Source organism: Triticum urartu, chromosome 2A (assembly GCF_056163025.1).
Source record: "Triticum urartu cultivar PI428250 chromosome 2A, HENAU_Tu73, whole genome shotgun sequence".
Taxonomy (NCBI): Eukaryota; Viridiplantae; Streptophyta; class Magnoliopsida; order Poales; family Poaceae; genus Triticum; species Triticum urartu.
The window spans coordinates 682,911,163-682,929,365 of record NC_141874.1 but is presented as its reverse complement, the minus strand read 5'-3'; the positions used below and the strand labels follow the sequence as shown (position 1 = coordinate 682,929,365).

General features: G+C 46.0%; 1 protein-coding gene, 1 long non-coding RNA gene and 1 pseudogene across 4 annotated transcripts; 1 reads left to right on the top strand and 2 right to left on the bottom strand.

Moving 5' to 3' along the window:
* Positions 1-2,439: 2,439 nt before the first annotated feature.
* LOC125534068 (uncharacterized) lies at positions 2,440-3,301 on the bottom strand. Its single transcript, XR_015615234.1, has 3 exons — positions 3,167-3,301; positions 2,985-3,047; positions 2,440-2,900 (listed from the first exon to the last, which is right to left on the bottom strand). It is a non-coding gene; the product is annotated as an uncharacterized LOC125534068 (long non-coding RNA).
* Positions 3,302-4,557: 1,256 nt separating this feature from the next.
* On the bottom strand, positions 4,558-7,197 carry LOC125539696 (protein LYK5 pseudogene; annotated as a pseudogene).
* Positions 7,198-9,886: 2,689 nt separating this feature from the next.
* Positions 9,887-14,211, top strand: LOC125539694 (MEIOTIC F-BOX protein MOF). Of its 3 annotated transcripts, none has more exons than XM_048703205.2 (5): positions 9,887-10,923; positions 11,122-11,277; positions 11,364-11,565; positions 12,400-12,439; positions 13,489-14,211. In XM_048703205.2, the coding sequence occupies exons 1-4, from the start codon at positions 10,021-10,023 to the stop codon at positions 12,429-12,431; spliced, it is 1,293 nt and encodes a 430-aa protein (XP_048559162.2). In that variant the 5' UTR covers positions 9,887-10,020; the 3' UTR covers positions 12,432-12,439; positions 13,489-14,211. The 3 variants fall into 3 exon arrangements, with proteins under 3 accessions (XP_048559162.2, XP_048559161.2, XP_048559163.2); XM_048703204.2 differs by having other exon boundaries at positions 13,474-14,211; XM_048703206.2 differs by having other exon boundaries at positions 13,435-14,211.
* Positions 14,212-18,203: the final 3,992 nt, after the last annotated feature.

The following is an 18,203-nucleotide window of genomic DNA, read 5'->3' as shown; positions in this document are numbered from 1 at the left end:
TCAAATTAAAAAATGTAGAACAAATTTTTGAAAATGTTGAACAAGTACTTGAAAAAATGTTGAATAAGTATTAAAAATGTTGAAAACATATTGGAAAACTGTTCAATAAGTATTACAAAATGTTGAACAAGTATATGGAAAGGATGGAACAAAAATTTTGAAAATGTTGAATAAGTATAAAAATGTGGAACAAAAAATTTGAAAATGTTGAATAAGTATTTTAAAATGCTGAACAAGTTGTTGAAAAATGTTGAAAAGGTATTTTAAAAAATGTTGATCATGTATAGAAAAGTGTTAATCAAGCATTCTAAATAAAAATATAGAACAAGTATTTGAAAAATGTTTAACAAGTATTTGATTTTTTTGAATAAGTATTAAAAAATGTTGAAAACTTATTGGAAAAATGTTGAATAAGTACTACAAAATGTTGAACAAGTATATGGAAAATGTGGAACAAAAAGTTTGAAAATGTTGAATAAGTATGAAAATGTGGAACAAAAAAATTTGAAAATGTTGAAAGAGTATTTGAGAAAGTGTTGAATAAGTATTAGAAAATGTTAAATGAGTATTTTAAAAATGTCAAACAAGTATTTGAAACATGTTGTATAAGTATTAAAATGTTGAACAAGCATTTGAATATGTTGAATAAGTGTTCGGACAATGTTGAACATGTATACAAAAAATGTTGATCATTTATTAAAAAAATGTTTTTGGCATGTACGAAAATTTAGCGTGAAAATGAAAACAAACAAAAGAAAAACAAAAAATGGAGAAGAAAAGAAACAAACAAAAATGGAGAAATAACCTGGAGAAAACTGAATAAAAATGAAGCAAAAAAAGAAAAGAGAAAAAACCAGAAAAACTGACAATCCGGGAAAAACTAGTGGAAATCTCGCTTGTGTTAACTCAAGTAGCTCGCGCCTCGAACTTTATCACAAATTCGTTGCTAGTTCGTTGGCTAGCACAACCGACTACCGTTGTGGAGACCAGGAATCGAGTCCCTTGCGCGCTTCCCTTTTTTCGTCGCTTTTTATAATTTTAGCGTTCCCAAGTGGGCCGGCCCAGTTTCGTACGCGTCGCGATTTTCCTTCAGCGAAAGCGAGAAATAGCTCTCGCGCTCCCCTCCGGCATGCCGGACCGGTCCATGAGCGGACCGGGAAGCCCCTCCAGTATTTTCATTAGAGTTAAAAAATACATTTTGTCTCAAAAAAGTTAAAAAATACATTGGAGGTCCTAAATATTTTGACGCAGCGTCACTTTATTCCTATATATTTTGAAATGCATCTTTAGGTCTTAATCATATAGTAAGTGGTTCACCCGAGGCTCTTTTTTTCACTAGCGCTCGTTGACCTGCTCACGTGGCGCGTTGACCCAAGCCATGTCTTTTCAGGGGCCGCGGAGGCTGCTATATTTTACAAAAAAAAAACTTATAAACATTGTTCTTCACAATCCTCACTACCTGACTCTCATTCTTCCCCAAATCCCTTCTCTCTCTCTCTCTCATGCCTTATCCCTATCCATGGTCGGAACTTCAAGCCCCTAGGCGGGGAAGCAGCTAAAGAAGAGGAGCATGGTAGCGTCGTCATCAGTACCGCCGCCGACAGCGCAAGCTCCAACTTCGTCGGGTATGTCGTTGCCGTTGCTGGTGTGTCCTTGCTGTCGTGTCCGTAGCATCATTAAGCTTCAGTAAATATCTACTATTAACCCTTGACGGGTGTTCTACAAGTGCCCCAACCATTGTGTAAGAACCAAGAGTTTGAGAGTTTTAAAGCCTTTTGTTTTGATTCTATCCCATTTCTACATTTCTGAATTGTTTTCGTTCAGGTTGGACTGAATCCATGTTAGTCATCCCCACATTCCACAAACAGATCATCGTCATCTTTCTGTAATTCATTGTCAGAGTCAACCAACTCAGAGCCACTACTACTGTCATCAGTTTGTTCCAAATGAACATGTATTGTTTCTCTTCTCTTCTTTTTCCTTCCCCTCTCCCGAGTCAACGTGGCATGGGGTCAACGCACCACACAAACAGGTCAGCGAGCCCTAGTGGAAAAAAGGACCTTGGATGAACCACTTACTATAGAATTAGCACCTAAAAGGTGCATTTTGAAAGATGCAGGACTAAAGTGACACCGCGCCGACCTCCAGTGTATTTCATTCTTTTCATTACATTTTTTTTACTTTTTTGTTTTTTTGTTTTTACTTTTTCTTATTTAAGGTAATTGAGGATTTCAAAAGGTACCAAATATAAAAAACATGTGAATTTTGGAAAACTATTCCACAAATCATAAAACATTAGTGATTCTGAAACAATATTCACGTATTGAAAAAATATTCATGAAGTTGAACAAAAAATTTGCAAATTCAAAAAAAATCATGAGTTGTTCACAAAAAAAGTGATCGTGAATGTCATGGAAATACAAAAATCCGATGGTCCAACTAAACAAAGCAGATAAAAAAATATTTTTATATATTATATTTTTTGTTTTCCTAAATGCTACCCTAGATAGGATAATGGCGTACACGGAATTGCTCACAAGGCAGCTATTGAGAGCCCACCATTACTTCTTGAAGCAAACTACTAAGCGGCTAAATGCTAAACCTTTCCCAAGAGCAAGAAGAAAGGGTGCCACTATAAAAAAAACTACATAGGAAAGTATACTTCACTCATCATCCTCCTCCTCTTCACTGTCCTCCTCCTCCTCCTCACTGCCATCCTCTTCCTCCTTGTCTGCGTTGTCCTCCTTCCTCTGTAACCTTTCTCTTCTTCTTCTTCTTATTATTATTCTCCAAAAGTGGTTTTCGCTTATCAGGTGGGCTATCTTCAGGGGGTGAACTCTGAACTATTATAATTTCGTCGTCCATGTCCCTATCGGTGATATTGAAAACGACCGGACTACCTGAAATTAGAATATAAGTCAATTGCTTGTTTCAAGGTAAGCTACATGATAATTTGTACTAGGAAAGGGAAGAGAATAAGACACCATTTGAGTTCCCCGAAGAAAAAGGTGATGCATCAGAAGATAAGTCATCCTCACTCATATCATCTACATATGGATACATATATGGTTAGTTGGATTTTATATTATTACTGCTATTAGTCAATTAATTTTTCTAGCCAATTAATACAACAAATTTATAACTTCAAAAAGGACATATTATGTACCCGCAACATTGTTTCCCGACTGAGTATCATTATCTCTATTATGAGCAATATGTAGAGAGAACAAAACTACAAAACAACTTTTCTGTCTAAGAACAATGTTGTACATATATATACACAAAAAGTATATTTATCTACCTAACATAGTACACAAATATCACAACAAGAAGTTTTGCATTGTTCGAGACTCCACTTATAGGTAAACTCAATGGAAGGTTATAGAGTCTGCTAGTGTATATTACGCGCTAATGTGTCCATTGGATTTTCCATTGGTGGCAGAAAGATTGTTAGTTATGATGCTTCCTAATTTTGCAATTAACCAAGGATATTGTATTCTATACGATCATATCCGATTATTGTAGTGTAACATTCAAAATTTAGGCTTTTGGAAACCATTTGCCAAAGACTGATTATAGAGAGGGAGGGAACGAAAAGATGTTGTGGTTTTTTTTGGTATGCTTCATGTGAGTTATGTGTTCACAAAGAGGAGAAAGAGGAAGGAATTCATATGAGTTTTTGTACCCCCAAGATTATAAATGTAATTTTATCTTTATGTATGGGTGTGTTTGTCAACATGTAGTACTTAATGTGTGGCCTTTGAGCTTTAAAAAAATAATTAAGGCCACAACACCAAAGACAACCTTTTAGAAGTGTCTCCATGAGGATTTTAAATTCTCATGGAAATGCAAAGTTTTCTTTTTTCATATGTTGTCGCACCTCCTACCGTGACGACAGCTTATGGTGCCGCAATGACGGTGTAGCGGATGATGGCAAGTCGGCCACGACCGCGGCGAGGGGGATGGGGACCTGACCGAGGACAGGTAGGTGCGGGGTCGATGGCATGGTCAGGGGTGCGCTCCATGACAGCGGCGGCTGCGAGAGGCGGGTGAAACCTCATATGGCAGTTGGCCACACACGCGCGGTGTTTTTTGGATTTGGGCACGACAACGCGTGATTTAAATTTGGATCACCTTGGTCTTATTATTTTGGGCACCACAACTTTATATGTTTAGAGCATCTTCAACAGACGCGCACGCGTTGAAAAAGATGCTTATATAGCGCGCGCGATAAAAACAACGCTCCAACAGAAGCTGTAAAATAAAGCATGCACAAAAACGAAGCTGTAAATTTAGTGCACGCGGGTTGCGGGCCTGCAAATTTGGGGCGCCGGCTTGTGCGCGCGGGGTGCTACATGTGGGGCCGCTGGGTTGGGCGGCGTGTTTTTGTGCGTCTGGTAAACCTCCTGCGCACAAAAACACTATTTCAGCGCTGCATTTTTTACACGCGTCTGTTGAAGATACTCTTAGGGCAGCTGTTGGAGCTCTTTTTTGGGCTTAAATGATGAAAAAAACGATCATTTTACACCAAGTGTCCTGTTTCAAGGCTGCTGTTGGAGATGCTTTAAGATTTTATAGAAAGAGTAGTAACGATTTGAGTACTAACAAGAAAATGACATGATGGTTTACAACTATGGAATTGAGTTTGCTTCAGTGCCGAGGTTTATTTCTGATCGTGATAGCAATACAAGTCCATATAAGATATCTATACGTCTTGGGAAAGTACACCGACGGTGACCCGCCGTGTTGGATGCGGTAGTAATCTGGGCCTATTGTTCGTGAGGAGTTCCGGTGCCTTCAGGGCACCGAGGGTCCCAATTTATTGTCCAATTGTACACCCCCGAGAGCGAGAGGAGCACCTCGGCCATGGACGGCCGCGTCCGGGACTCCCGGGCCACGCACCTCAGTGCCAACGCGAGCATAGCGAAAACCACGTCCAACGGATACTGCCCATGCAGCCGGCCGTCGACGAACGCCGTCACCTTGTCCAGCAGGTCGCCGCCGCCGCCGCCGCCCAGGCCCAACCGTCCCGCTTCCTCCCAAAGCAATACCACCTTCCCGTTCTTGCCGCTGCCGCCGCCGTCGTCGTCTTGTCTAGCCGCCTCCCTCCCGGACAAGAGCTGAAGCAGGAGGACGCCGAACGCGAACACGTCGAGCTGGGGGCCGATCAGCCCGTGCTCGAGGTACTCGGGCGCCAGATAGCCCTGCGTGCCGACCACGTGCCGGGTCATCCACAGGCCGCCGCGGTCGTCGTCCTCGGTGATCGCGAGCGCGAGGCCGAAGTTTGAGAGCTTGGCGCGGAAGCATGCGTCGAGGAGGATGTTGCTGGCCTTGAGGTTCTTATGCACGTAGGGAGGGTCGGTGTAGTTGTGCAGGTAGTTGAGCCCGCCTGCCACGTCGAGCGCCACCTGCACGCGCTGGCTCCACCCGAGCACGCGGCCCTCCTCCTCCTCCTCGCCGCCGTGGAGCCAGTCGCTGAGCGCGCCGTTCTCGGCGAACTCGAACACCGTGTAGGTGTAGCCGCCGTGCATGCACAGGCCGGACATGCGGATGAGGCTCGAGTGGTTGACGCGCCCCAGGATGGTCACCTCAGTGCCCACGTCGCCGGGCACTCGCTTCACGACCACAGCGCTGCCGTTGATCACCGCGCGGTAGACCGACGAGTTTCCAATACGCTGCTCCTCCGAGAAACCTGATGTCGCCCTCTCTAGATCCCCGTAGTCGTACACGGTCAGCGACCCCACTGCCTCGCGCACCACCATCGGCCACATCAAGGACGCCGCCCTCGTCAAAGCTCCCTTCGCCGGCCCGCCTGACACAGCATGCTCCACTGCCGGTAGGGTGGTCTTGCTTCGGTCACCACGGTCGCCGTGCCGCCGACGCCAACGGCATAGCAAGAACAGAGCAAGCAGGGCACCCAAAGTAAGAACACTGCATCCAGCAGCAACGCCGACGACGACCCGCCACCTTGGAGTAGGACCACTGCTGGATTCAGTGGAACTCGCCGGCGGGACTGACACCACATCGGACGGTGCTGGTGACGGTGACGGTGACGGTGTGGGTGGCTCCGGCAGGACCGCTATTTCAGAGGTGGGCTTATCCTTGAGCGGAACCAGCATGGTGGTGAACGGGTACACGGTGGTGTCGTCGGTGATGCTATTGGCGTGAAGCAGGGCCTGGTAGTCGGCGCGGAAGCGGTCGGCGACGGTGGACGCGTCGTCGTCCCAGTCGAGAACGTAGGTCACGAGGTACTTGACTCCAGTCGAGGCCTGCGTGGGCGAAGGGCACGCGCAGCGGAGCGGCACGGTGAGGGCGATGCCGGGATACAGATCGAGGCTATCGTGCGCGGGGTTCTGCGCCATCATCGCCTGGCAGGTGGAGAGCCCCTGGTACACGTCGCTCGCGATGGAGAAGTAGGTCTCGTAGCCGAACTGGATGGCGTAGGCGGCGTCGTGCTGGTAGTGCCCCGCCGCCGTGCAGGCGCAGCGGACGGGGACGAGGAGCAGGCTGCCGTTCTGGACCGGGGAGGCGATGGGCACGGAGTTGGCGGCGGCGACGGCGGACGCGCTGGCGTTGAGGAGGTAGGCGACGGTGATTGGGGAGCCGTAGCCGGGCAGATCGGAGCGGAAGGCCAGGTAGGTGGCGCATGCCGATGCCGACGAGGAGTTAGCGTGGTTGCTCTTGCTGCTGCTGCAGGTGTAGCCGAGGACCGAGCTGCCGTTGTTGGCGTAGCAGTCGCTCTGCGCGTTGGCCTCGTACTCCTGCTGCGCAGACGCGAGCGGGAGCAGCGCGAGGAGGAACGAAATGAGGAGGTGGCGGATGGCCAGCGCAGCTGGGGCGCGGCCATGGAGACGAGGCATGATTTGCTTACTTGGACTTGGAACAATTTGGTTCATCACGCGCGTGCAGGATGCTGGCCAAGAGTGTGGAGCAGGGAATTAATAACCAAGTGAAGACTCAGGAGTAGACTAGTACAAACGACCTGGACCGTTGACGGCGTAGACGGAAAGCTGATATTTCCTGATAAAATTTAGGTATTTCGAAGGCAAATTTAAATTAAGTACTACTATACCTCGGGCCGGGCCGGGCCAAAAAAAGCCCGGTGCTGAAAACCTAGGCCCAAGCCCGGCCTGGCCCGACCATCGGGCCTACTAAATCAGGCGCGAGCCTCATAAAACCCAACAAGGCTAGGTCGGCCCGGCCCGGTATGGCTAAAATCCCGCTTTGTGCAAAGCTCGGCCCGATTTGTCCGTCGGGCTCGATTTTCAGGCCCGAGCCCTGCCCGATGGCACGCTCGGCCCGATCTGCCCGTTGGGCTTGATTTTCAGGCCCGAGCCCTGCCCGATGGCACGCTCGGCCCGATCTGCCCGTTGGGCTTGATTTTCAGGCCCGATCCCGGCTCGATGGCATGCTCGGACTCGGCCCAGCCTGGGATTTTTGAGCCGGGCCGGGCCGTCCGGTGCGGGCTGCCCATGGCCATGTATAAGTACTACCTCCTCTTCCAAGCAGGCCACGTAACTAATATTTTTAAGGCCCCTTTTTGACTCGCATGATTCTAAAAAATGCGGGAATAGAAAAGGTAGATGATTGGAGTGACATGCCAACTTTAAAAAGAGTGTTTGATGTCATAGAAAAGAAAAGAAATTATAAAAAGAGGTTGGATTGGATGCTAATTTTTTTATGAAATGTAGTACATACAAAAGATTTCATATTAAAAAAGCATCCAATCCTACGAATCAAAAGACTAACATAGGAAAAAAATTCCAAGGATTTCAATCTTCCAAAATTCCTATACAATTCCTTTGAATCAAATGAGCCCTTAAACTGCATTTGCAATTCAGGTACTTGGATGTACTCTGAAACAGCAGACCGAAACGATAACGAATACATAGCAGTTTTCGTTCGCACACGTCCACTCCTTGCGACAATTCGGAGGGTAGCACCTTCGATTTCAGCCAAATGGGCTCAAGCCCACAAAAGGAAAATGGCTCGGGCCTCTCTTTCGTCCCTTCGTCCCCCCACCATGAGACAGAGGACGACGGCACCCACGCAAATCGAAGACGGCGGTGCCCCGCAGATCGGCGCCCTCTCGTTCCCTTTTTCCTCCGCCGCCGATCCTTCCTCTCCTCCGGCTCCCCTTTTAGTTGTCTTCAGCAATGCTCACCACTGCCAGATCCCATCTAACCTTTGATGGATGCGGCTGCAGTCCCTTCTGGCGCTGGCCCTTCCCTTCGTCCCCGGCACTGCAGTGACCCACCGTCGGAGCCTATCTCCTCTTTCTCTCGGGCCTCCTCAACCGAGACACGACTCCCCTTCTTTCTAGTCCTCCTTTTCCCAGCTAGCTACCGCCGGATACAAGACAGCTCCCCTTCTTCCTGCGTCAACACGGCTCTCCTTCTTCCTCCACCATTCTTGAATATTTGATAATTTTTTTGTTGCTATATAATCATTCAATTGTAGTCACACATTATACAACTTCTGTTTTGATGCATATACTAATATTGCTATGCAATTCCATAGTTTGACATCCAAACATGATTCCGTATTGAAACCTCAATAGGATTCCATGAGCCAATTTAGTTAACATCCAAACAATTGAATTTGTATTAGTGTTCATTACAGTTTCCTGGCTGAAATGGAATTGAAACTAATCAATATAGAGGTCTCCAATACAGACATCCAAACACAACATTAGTGTTTTTGGCTCACATCTGCACAATATTTTTGTGACAATTTACATAACATTAGTTGATTATAAGGTAGCCATCATATTGTGTGTATGTGCTAGGAGTTGAATTTTTTGTCGAAGTTTACGTTTCATAGTACTAACCCTATGCTACAAATTATAGCAAAATTCATGCCCAGAACCATCGAAATATTTGTTTTTTGTTGTTGCTATATAATCCTTGCATTTTGATCTGACAAACAGTGTTGTTAAAATTTCAGCCTCCTTTAATTTACATGAATTTTGTAGGAATTCTAAAGGATAAAGACATGAATTTTGTAGGAAATATTTCTTTGGTGTCCTTTGGTTTTGTAGGAACGAGTTCCTATTCCTAAGTAGGATAGAAACCAATCCTAATTCAAAGAAAAATAACATTAGGCTAGACTCGGTTGAAAAATTCATATCATGTGCATCAAATGACATCTCTTTCCCTGTAGCAATTGAGATACATGTCATCTCGCTTATTATGATTTTCCTATTCCTATAATATTCATATCTTATGAATCAAAGAAAGCCTTCGTAGTAATAATACTATGCAACAAAATAAATTAGAGAGAAAGCTCGAGATGAGTCCGACTTTGAATTAATAAAGCCATTGACTATAACTTACAACGAGCAATATCCAAAAAGAAAAAAGAAAATGAAAGCGGTTGATACCGAGTGCTGGCGCAAATCGCAATAGCAAACAAGCATCAAAGACAACAAGCCTACTAGTATAGCTGGCCAAACGGGCCGGGCCAACCAGGCCAGCCCGCGAGCACGCCGGCACAGTTCGCCATGGGCCAGGCACGTCACGGGCTAAACGGGCCGTGCCCGGCATGCGGCACTCCTTGGTCCGTGCCTAGGCCTGGAGCCTGGGAATGCAGGCCGGCACGGCCCGTCCCGTTTATTTTTTTATATAATTTTCAGCATTTTTTATACGTATACATAAAATACAACCCAATAGGTCTAAAAATTAGCCCAACATGCTGAAAATATGCAGCCCAACGTGCTAACCGGGCCAACATGCCGGCCCGTTTACTAACTAGGCCGTGCCTGGGCCTAAAGGCACAGCATGTGGGCCGACACGGCACGGGCCGTACGGGCCGTGCCAGGCCAGAATGGGCCGGGTCGTCCCGTTTGGCCAGGTCTGCTCCAATGAAGTTGCCCTAAGGAAATGAAGTGAACTGTTCTTTCCCCGTTTGGCCTCTCACTCCCTCAAAAAAAAAAAAAAGCAGTCTTCCTTCGTGCTCCCCTAGCGGCGGCGCACGACACCTGTTCGACGGAACGCCGCTCCGGGGCGGGAAGCTTCGACCATGGCGAGCGGGGTGGACCGCATAAGCGCCCTCCCGGAGGACATCCTCCACCACGTGCTCCGCCTCCTGCCGGCTCATGAGGTGGTGCGGACGTCCTTGCTCGCCCGGCGCTGGCGCGGCGTCTGGAGGTCCGTGCCCACCCTCCGCTTCACCGGAGCCAAGGGGTGGGGCAGCGCCGACATGTTCGCCCAATTCGTGGACTACTTGCTCCACCTCAGGTGCGGGGGCGACGGCCCGCCTCTGGATTCCTGCGATTTCGACTTAGATTCCGACGGATTCATGCTGTTGCCCGCCAACCAGCGGCGTGCGAGCAGCTGGCTCTGGAAGGCCCTGCCTCGTGTCCGGGCGCTCCGGCTCCGGCTTCGCATTCCCGAGGATCCGGGAGCCTCGCCACCATCTGACATGCATCTCTTCTCCCAGCACCTCACCAGATTAGAGCTTGTTGGTGTCGGTTTCTACGGCAGCGTCGTTGATTTTACAGGCTGTCCAGCATTGGTGGAACTGAGTATGGATACTTGCGACGTCGTTGTCAAGCAGCTCTTGTCTCCATCCTTGAAACATCTGCGAATTACCCGCTGCTATGCTCAAGAAAATTACCGCATTCTTATTTCTCTACCAAATCTTGTTTCGCTTGAGTTGATCGAATGGGTCCAAGGAAGGATTCCATTGCTTGGGAGCTTGCCGTGTTTAGCAAGAGCTGTTGTTGTGCTTAACGAGAGTTGTGCCGATCAATGCTCTCAGGGTCAGTTTGATAGTTGTGGTGCTGATGATGATATGTGTGATCGTTGTTATTATTATTATGGGGATCCTGAACATGGGCCTCCTTATGACCGCAACAACTGCATCTTTCTCAAAGGTTTGTCAGAAGCGACAGACTTGGAGTTGTCAGCTCATTCTGATGTGGTATGTTTGCAAAATCTTCTCTCTTATGATTATGTTATATACTGTATGTTTCCTCATTTCTCTTGTAGAAACCATATCCATCATCACAAATCGTAATTGCTTTACATATGACTTACTTCACACATCAGCTGATTGCACTTTGTACTTCAAAGGTCAAAAGGTTCTTAATTTGATCCAGCTCCTTTGCACTTTCCCTAGACTGTTTTCAACAGGGATTTGAAGTGGTGCCCTACATTTACCAAGTTAAAGACTTTGCTACTCAATGATTGGTGTTTGGCTGCTGACCATAATGCACTAATTTGTTTTCTCCAACACTCGCCAATTTTGGAGAAGCTTACTCTTCAACTTTCTAAGGTATAGTTTTTTAGCTGGATAGCTGTGTATCATTTAAAATGACCGTCCAGGATTACCTGATTGGTTTTATTTTGTGTGTGTGTTAGGGACCTTCATATGTAACTGAAGCAGAAGGAATCTACAAACCATTGGGACAGTCGGTTGCATCCAACTGTCTTAAGATTGTTGAAATCAAATGTGCAAATGTTGATAGCAAGGTTCACAAAATTTTGAAAATACTGACTACGTACGGCATACGCCTTGAGCAAATTAGTGTCCAACAAACTAGCAGGATTCCTGGATCTGGATGTGAGTTAAACTGTTGGCACTCTTCATGCTACTTATTACTGTTGGCACTCTTCATGCTTCTAGGCATTGAACATCAGGCAGTGAAGAAAATCTCAAACTAATCAGTAGAATATAGTTAGAAATTTGGGCGTGCGTGGAGAAACATTCAGATTCAAATATTTGATGAAGAGAAAGTGAAAGACAGGGATGTACTGCATATTTGTAACTGGCTTTATTATACAAAAACATATACTATCAATTTGGATTTTGGAACTACAACAATTAGTTAGTAACAATCACACATCAAGCAGTTCCAAGTATATTATGTTGGCATTATATAGCAGTTGCAGTTTATCGACATATTGGAAATGAATGGTCCCAGTACATCCATATAGGCGAATGCTACCCTCTATCCAGCCATCTTGATTGGGCCTACTGTCATCTAGATCCTTTACAAGCTAGCGTGTGACTATCTTGCTCTTCTTATGCTATGATTCCCCTTGTGGATGTTGCATATTCTTTTGTCCCTTCTTTTTAGCTGACAGCTCACAACAACTATCATGTCAATGATTTTGGCAAATTTTAACTCCATACTGTTACCCTCTGTAATTTATGAATCCTGTTATGTGCGATTACATCTCAAATAACCAGAAAGAAGCCAAAATATTACCATCTTATTTTAGTAAAGTTAGTCCCGCTTTACAATATTTGGTTATAAAGAAGTACATGTTACAAGTGAAGCTCTTATTAGAAGATAATATCCATGTTTCCATATTTCTTTACAGTTCATTGAAAATTCCCATTTGTCTGTAGTAGGTTCTCTCTGAATTGATTCTGTGTTTTCTTATCTTGCAGGTTTCAATTTTGTTTGCACTGAGTTCAGCTAAAACACGAGGTATGAAGATCTGGACTATTCTTAGATTTAGGCCTCTTTGATATTTTAGAAATACATGGAGCACATTTTGGGTAGTGATGTGTGGTGTTGCTGATTGCCCTTTTTAGTGTCTTGATTAAGTTGGATTATCCATTCCAATCTTCTTCAATGCAACTCTTTTCGTACACTGGCAATCTCTGGTGTAGATGTTCATTCATTCTGCTTAGTACATTGACACAATATGTGCATATAAAAATAAAGGAAAAGGTACAAAATTGCTTGCCAGTTACAGTTTAGATGCACATTGGTTGAAGAAAAATATGTCTTCTTTTTCCTTGACCCAATGATAAAAATAGGGAAAAATAATTGAAGCACATCACTACAGTACTCTCCTCAACCATAACCTAAGTGCTCTCATTTTTTGCATTTATGCTGCAATGTGGCATCATTATTTTCGTTCAATAGTTTATACCAGTAGTCAACCCAGTTACACATTGTGAATAATACTAATGGAAGGGTCAGGTGGTCTTATGCGCTGAAAATATGTTGCATTCCTGTGGCCAACCTTTTACTATTTTGCTGGAATGAACTCAACAAACTACCAAACAGCTGATCGACAGGTTAAGTTGTCCAGAGGTATAATTCCCATTCCAGAAGCACAACCACAAATTTGACCAAATAGATGTAGCTAGGAAAGTCGACACATCAAAAACAGGTGATCGACAGATTCTGCGGCATGCACCCCAAAATTCACAGGCATTGCTACCTTTCCATCCATTTTGAGCTTATTATCCTTAGTTAACTCTCCATTCCTCAAAACAATCCAAAGAACAAATTAATTTTCAGCGGCAGTCAAAACTCATTCATGGTTTTGAGCAGGTGAAAGGAAAATTTGAGTTGTCAGAGCTGGATAAGAGGAATGTACTGAAAACTCACCCTTTAGATCCTAACGTTAATCTCAAACTCTCGTGTTTCTTATTTAAATGCATGTCAGCACATTCCTTTTATAACTGCAGGGTTGTTAATTAGAGATATCTGTCTTCTGATGATCCCAGTATATGTGCGTCTAGGCACAAATGACGTCGTACCGGCCTACCGTGAGAAGTTCGTTACGTTCTCAAGGCGGCCAGCTCCACCGGAGGAGAGGGACTCCACTGCATTCAACGAGCTGCTCATCATCGTTCAGGAGGCCCTAGTTGCTGCTCACCATCGTCCCGAAGCCCTATCCCTTATGTACTCCATGCTAATTATAGCAGTGCCGTACCTCTGCTAAACAATTTCCCGTGGCTGATGAACTTAGTTGAGAGTTACTTTTTTTTTGCGGGTCTGGTTGAGAGTTATTCCAAGTCTCTGATCTAGTATGTGATAAAATGGATGCATCAATCTCCAGAATAGGTTCAGTCGCAGACTGTCCATTCAAGCAGAAATAATAACACGTCCTTGTTCAAAATAAAATAAAAACACGTCTCTGAAAAGTCAAAAGCTCACCACTAAAGATTCAGAAGTCATGCACATAACACTAACTTCTCCATTTGTAGTTTTCAGATATATATATATATATATATATTTGGGTGTGTGTATGCCCGTCTGTACTCTATTTTTTTTTCTCTGTGGGTGTTTCCTCATTTTTCCAAGACAAACTGGACCTTCATTCCTCATCAGAAATAGAAAGGTGAACATGCCGTACCCAGTGAAAACTTGACATCCCATTGCACTCTCTTTCTTATGTACTCCCTCCGTTCCGAATTACTTGTCGCAGGTATGGATGTATCTAGATGTATTTTAGATACATCCATTTCTGCGACAAGTAATTTGAAACGGAGGGAGTATAACCAATCTTCAAAGTAGTAAACCTCTCTCGGTCTGCTGCCCTAGAAAAAATGGGTCCATTGTAGTCCTCCGAAGAATCTAGGTGATTGATAGCCCATACTAACTGAAGTTGCTGAGCTGGTACCTAATCAGTATTCATTCTCGTGCAGACACAAGTAAGCACCAACACTGCTCGCCAGGGTTTAGATCATTAGATGGGACTCATGGGAGAAAGAACTCAAGGGATGAAAGGATAACGCTTGAGCAAGATCGTGACCCAAAACGGCAACGGCTAACTTGGGCACTTGGCGAAGCAACTTCGGTAAGATAACAGATAACGAGTTCACTGAGGGTGTCCTTGGAGCAGCTGCAACCAGACCCCCCCCCCCCCCCTCCACCCGCCCCAAATGCCCCAGACGGGTTGTCCCGTCAGTGACCGGACGGAAAAAGACACCCAACTGGGCGCCTCATTTCCGACCCAAACGTCCAGACTGACCGACACACCCCATAACCAACCCAATTCTAGGGTGGATATACGGACGCCCGGACTGATCGACACTCATGATAACCAGCCCAAATATGGGGCGGATATGGAGACGCCCGAGCGCGCTTGCCATGTCGGATCCGGCCCACCTAACACCACATAAAATGGACCCTGTCCGCACTCCGGCCGAAACCCTAGCAGCATTCCACTCCACTCCACTCCCCTCCCACACTACCGAGCTCCTCTACGGCCAGCTCCGGCGTTCTCCTCCATGGCGGCGCCTGGATCCGACTCCGACATGTTAGGATCCGAGGACTGGTGATACCTCCTTTTAGTGATCCGGTAAAGGAACATAAAGTATCCCGCACCTATTTCCCTACGAGTGACCCTGGGTTATCGTACCCACGAGAAGAAGGTCCACGTGAAGTGATGGTTTCCAGCAAGCTTTCATCAAAGGATTAATTTCAACTTTTGATCGGATCGATCAAGCAAATTGTGATTGAACACTTATAATAAAAAAGAGGTATGAGTATGAGGTCTTAATGCTTACAACCATGTGTTTGTGTTGGGACCAAATATGATCTTAATTTGTGCGCTGGAAGTCACCAATCGAGATGTGCTTATTACGAACCGAAGTGTGGGATGTGTCCAAGTAACATCTTGACCAGCACGTGCCTTGCATCAAGAATCAGTTGTCCGACCGAAGGCCCTATCCGTCGTACGAGGTTGCCTCGATAATTAAGATTATAATAATCATACAAGAGCTTTGGGTGTTAATGACCATAGTTCATCAATCACCATGGATTGGACCCATGTTACCGTACTAAACCCTTCTGCCACTGGTGTTCAGAATAACACTACACGCTCTCCCTACCCTTAGCCTCACTGTGGCTCAATCTCCATGATCCTAGGTACCTGCAAGGATGAAGATTGCGGACAAGACAAGAGACATCTACGAAATAATTTTATTTCACACATATGGGACGTTAATTCAAAGCACTTCCATTAATCTCCACAACAAATACAGAGAGTTGTAAGGCATGTGCCTCAACACATACCTTACCGAACTACTCACACATGGAGATCAGATCGCATGAAGAACACATCTTGAAGATTGATTGATTGAAAATATGTCTTACAATGGATGTCGTGTGCGATGCACGATTACAAGTATGAACTAGAGGGAGATGGACTATGGTGGTGATGGTGGATATGGAGATGGAAAATGGCGACGGCTAGGGTTGATGAAGGGGATGAAGATGGCTTTGTTCTGGCATCATTCGCGAACGCTCTGTTGACATTACGGTGTGGTCCCTTTTATAAAAGTTGTTCAGGTGGACGAGCCATAAGCCCAGCCCATGGACTGTGGGCCGTATAGGTTAGCACCCCCTAGTCCATGACACCATCAACGTGCAGTATATACAACATTTAGAGCAACCTTGAGTGAACGAATAACATGTAGAGCAACAAGAAGCAAAACTTATGGTCTCCATGGTTGACGATGGCCACATTGTCTCCACTCGTGCGACCGCACTGCAAAACTTTATGACAGAGTTGTGAATGGTGTACCATCAATGCGATATTGGCTTTACATTGCGTTGATGGATGATGTGCATGTCGTAGGGCGCGAAGTTCTTTTGCACATGAAACACAACATGCATCCGCTGCCAAAAGATTGAGCCCCTTGAGTTCATGCCTACAAAGTCCGCAGATACGACCAACCAAGGCCCCGAACAATTGCTAAACTAACTTGCAACACTCCAAAGGCCCTCTTGATGTCTTTCCTCTTAGCTTCTTGCGCCTTGGCGGATGTTTCCTGCTCTCAGGATTATAGATTGTCTTTACAAATGTTGACCATGATGGATAGATGCCATTGGCTAGATAGTAGACTTGTTATATTGATGGTCATTCACCGTGAAGTTGCAGGGCGAAGAAATAACACCAGTTAGCCTTGCAAAGAAAAGAGATATCTGCAAGACATTGATATCGTTGTGAGATCTAGGCAACCCATAATAGCAATGCCCCATCTGTTGGGGATCATAGCAGAAATTTAAAATTTTCTACGCATCACCAAGATCAATCTATGGAGTAATCTAGCAACGAGGGGAAGGGGAGTGCATCTACATACCCTTGTAGATCGCTTAGCGGAAGCGTTCAAGTGAACGGGGTTGATGGAGTCGTACTCGTCATGATCCAAATCACCGATGATCCTAGCGCCGAACGGACGGCACCTCCGCGTTCAACACACGTACAGAACGGAGACGTCTCCCACGCCTTGATCCAGCAAGGAGGAGGGAGAGGTTGAGGAAGAGAGTCCAACAGCAGCACGACGGCGTGGTGGTGATGGTGTGGCAGTTCTCCGACAGGGCTTCGCCAAGCTCACGCGGAGGAGGAGAGGTATTAGAGGGGAGGGGCTGCGCCAGGTTCAAGGGTGTGGCCGCCCTCCCACCCCTCCACTATTTATAGGTGGGGAGAGAGGGGGCCGGCCCCCCTTAGATCCCATCTAGGGTTGGGAGCGGCGGCCAAGGGGGGGAGGAGTGCCTCCCAAGTCAAGTGGAGGCCCTCCCCTTTAGGGTTTCCCTTCTCCCATGCGCATGGGCCTTGGGGGGGCTGGTGCCCTTGGCCCATTAAGGTTAGGGCGCCCCCCTACAGCCCATGCTGCTGTATTGGACGTGGTGGAACATTTTCCGGACCTCCGGACCCCTCCAGAATCCTCCGGAACCTTCCGGAAGCTTCCCGGTACAATACCGGAAAAAACCGAACTTTTCCCGGAACCCGAACAACAACTTTCCATGTATAAATCTTTACCTCCGGACCATTCCGGAACTCCTCGTGACGTCCGGGATCTCATCCGGGACTCCGAATAACATTCGGTAATCACATACAAGTCTTCCTAATAACCCTAGCGTCATCGAACCTTAAGTGTGTAGACCCTACAGGTTCAGGAACCATGCAGACATGACCGAGACAACTCTCCGGCCAATAACCAACAACGGGATCTGGATACCCATGTTGGCTCCCACATGTTCCACGATGATCTCATCGGATGAACCACGATGTCAAGGATTCAATCAATCCCGTATTCAATTCCCTTTGTCCAGCGGTATTGTACTTGCCCGAGATTCGATCGTCGGTATCCCGATACCTTGTTCAATCTCGTTACCGGCAAGTCTCTTTACTCGTTCCATAACACATCATCCCATGATCAACTCCTTGGTCACATTGTGCACATTATGATGATGTCCTACCAAGTGGGCCCAGAGATACCTCTCCGTTACACGGAGTGACAAATCGCAGTCTCGATTCGTGCCAACCCAACAGACACTTTCGGAGATACCTGTAGTGAACCTTTATAGCCACCCAGTTACGTTGTGACGTTTGTCACACCCAAAGCACTCCTATGGTATCCGGGAGTTGCACAATCTCATGGTCTAAGGAAATGATACTTGACATTAGAAAAGCTTTAGCAAACGAACTACACGATCTTGTGCT

Excerpts from the sequence above, each read along its gene's own strand:
- LOC125539694 (XM_048703205.2), top strand. The coding sequence starts at position 10,021 with ATGGCGAGCGGGGTGGACCGCATAAGCGCCCTCCCGGAGGACATCCTC. Across the intron at positions 10,924-11,121 it reads TGTCAGCTCATTCTGATGTG|ACTGTTTTCAACAGGGATTT; the intron begins GTATGTTTGCAA and ends CACTTTCCCTAG. Across the intron at positions 11,278-11,363 it reads TTACTCTTCAACTTTCTAAG|GGACCTTCATATGTAACTGA; the intron begins GTATAGTTTTTT and ends TGTGTGTGTTAG.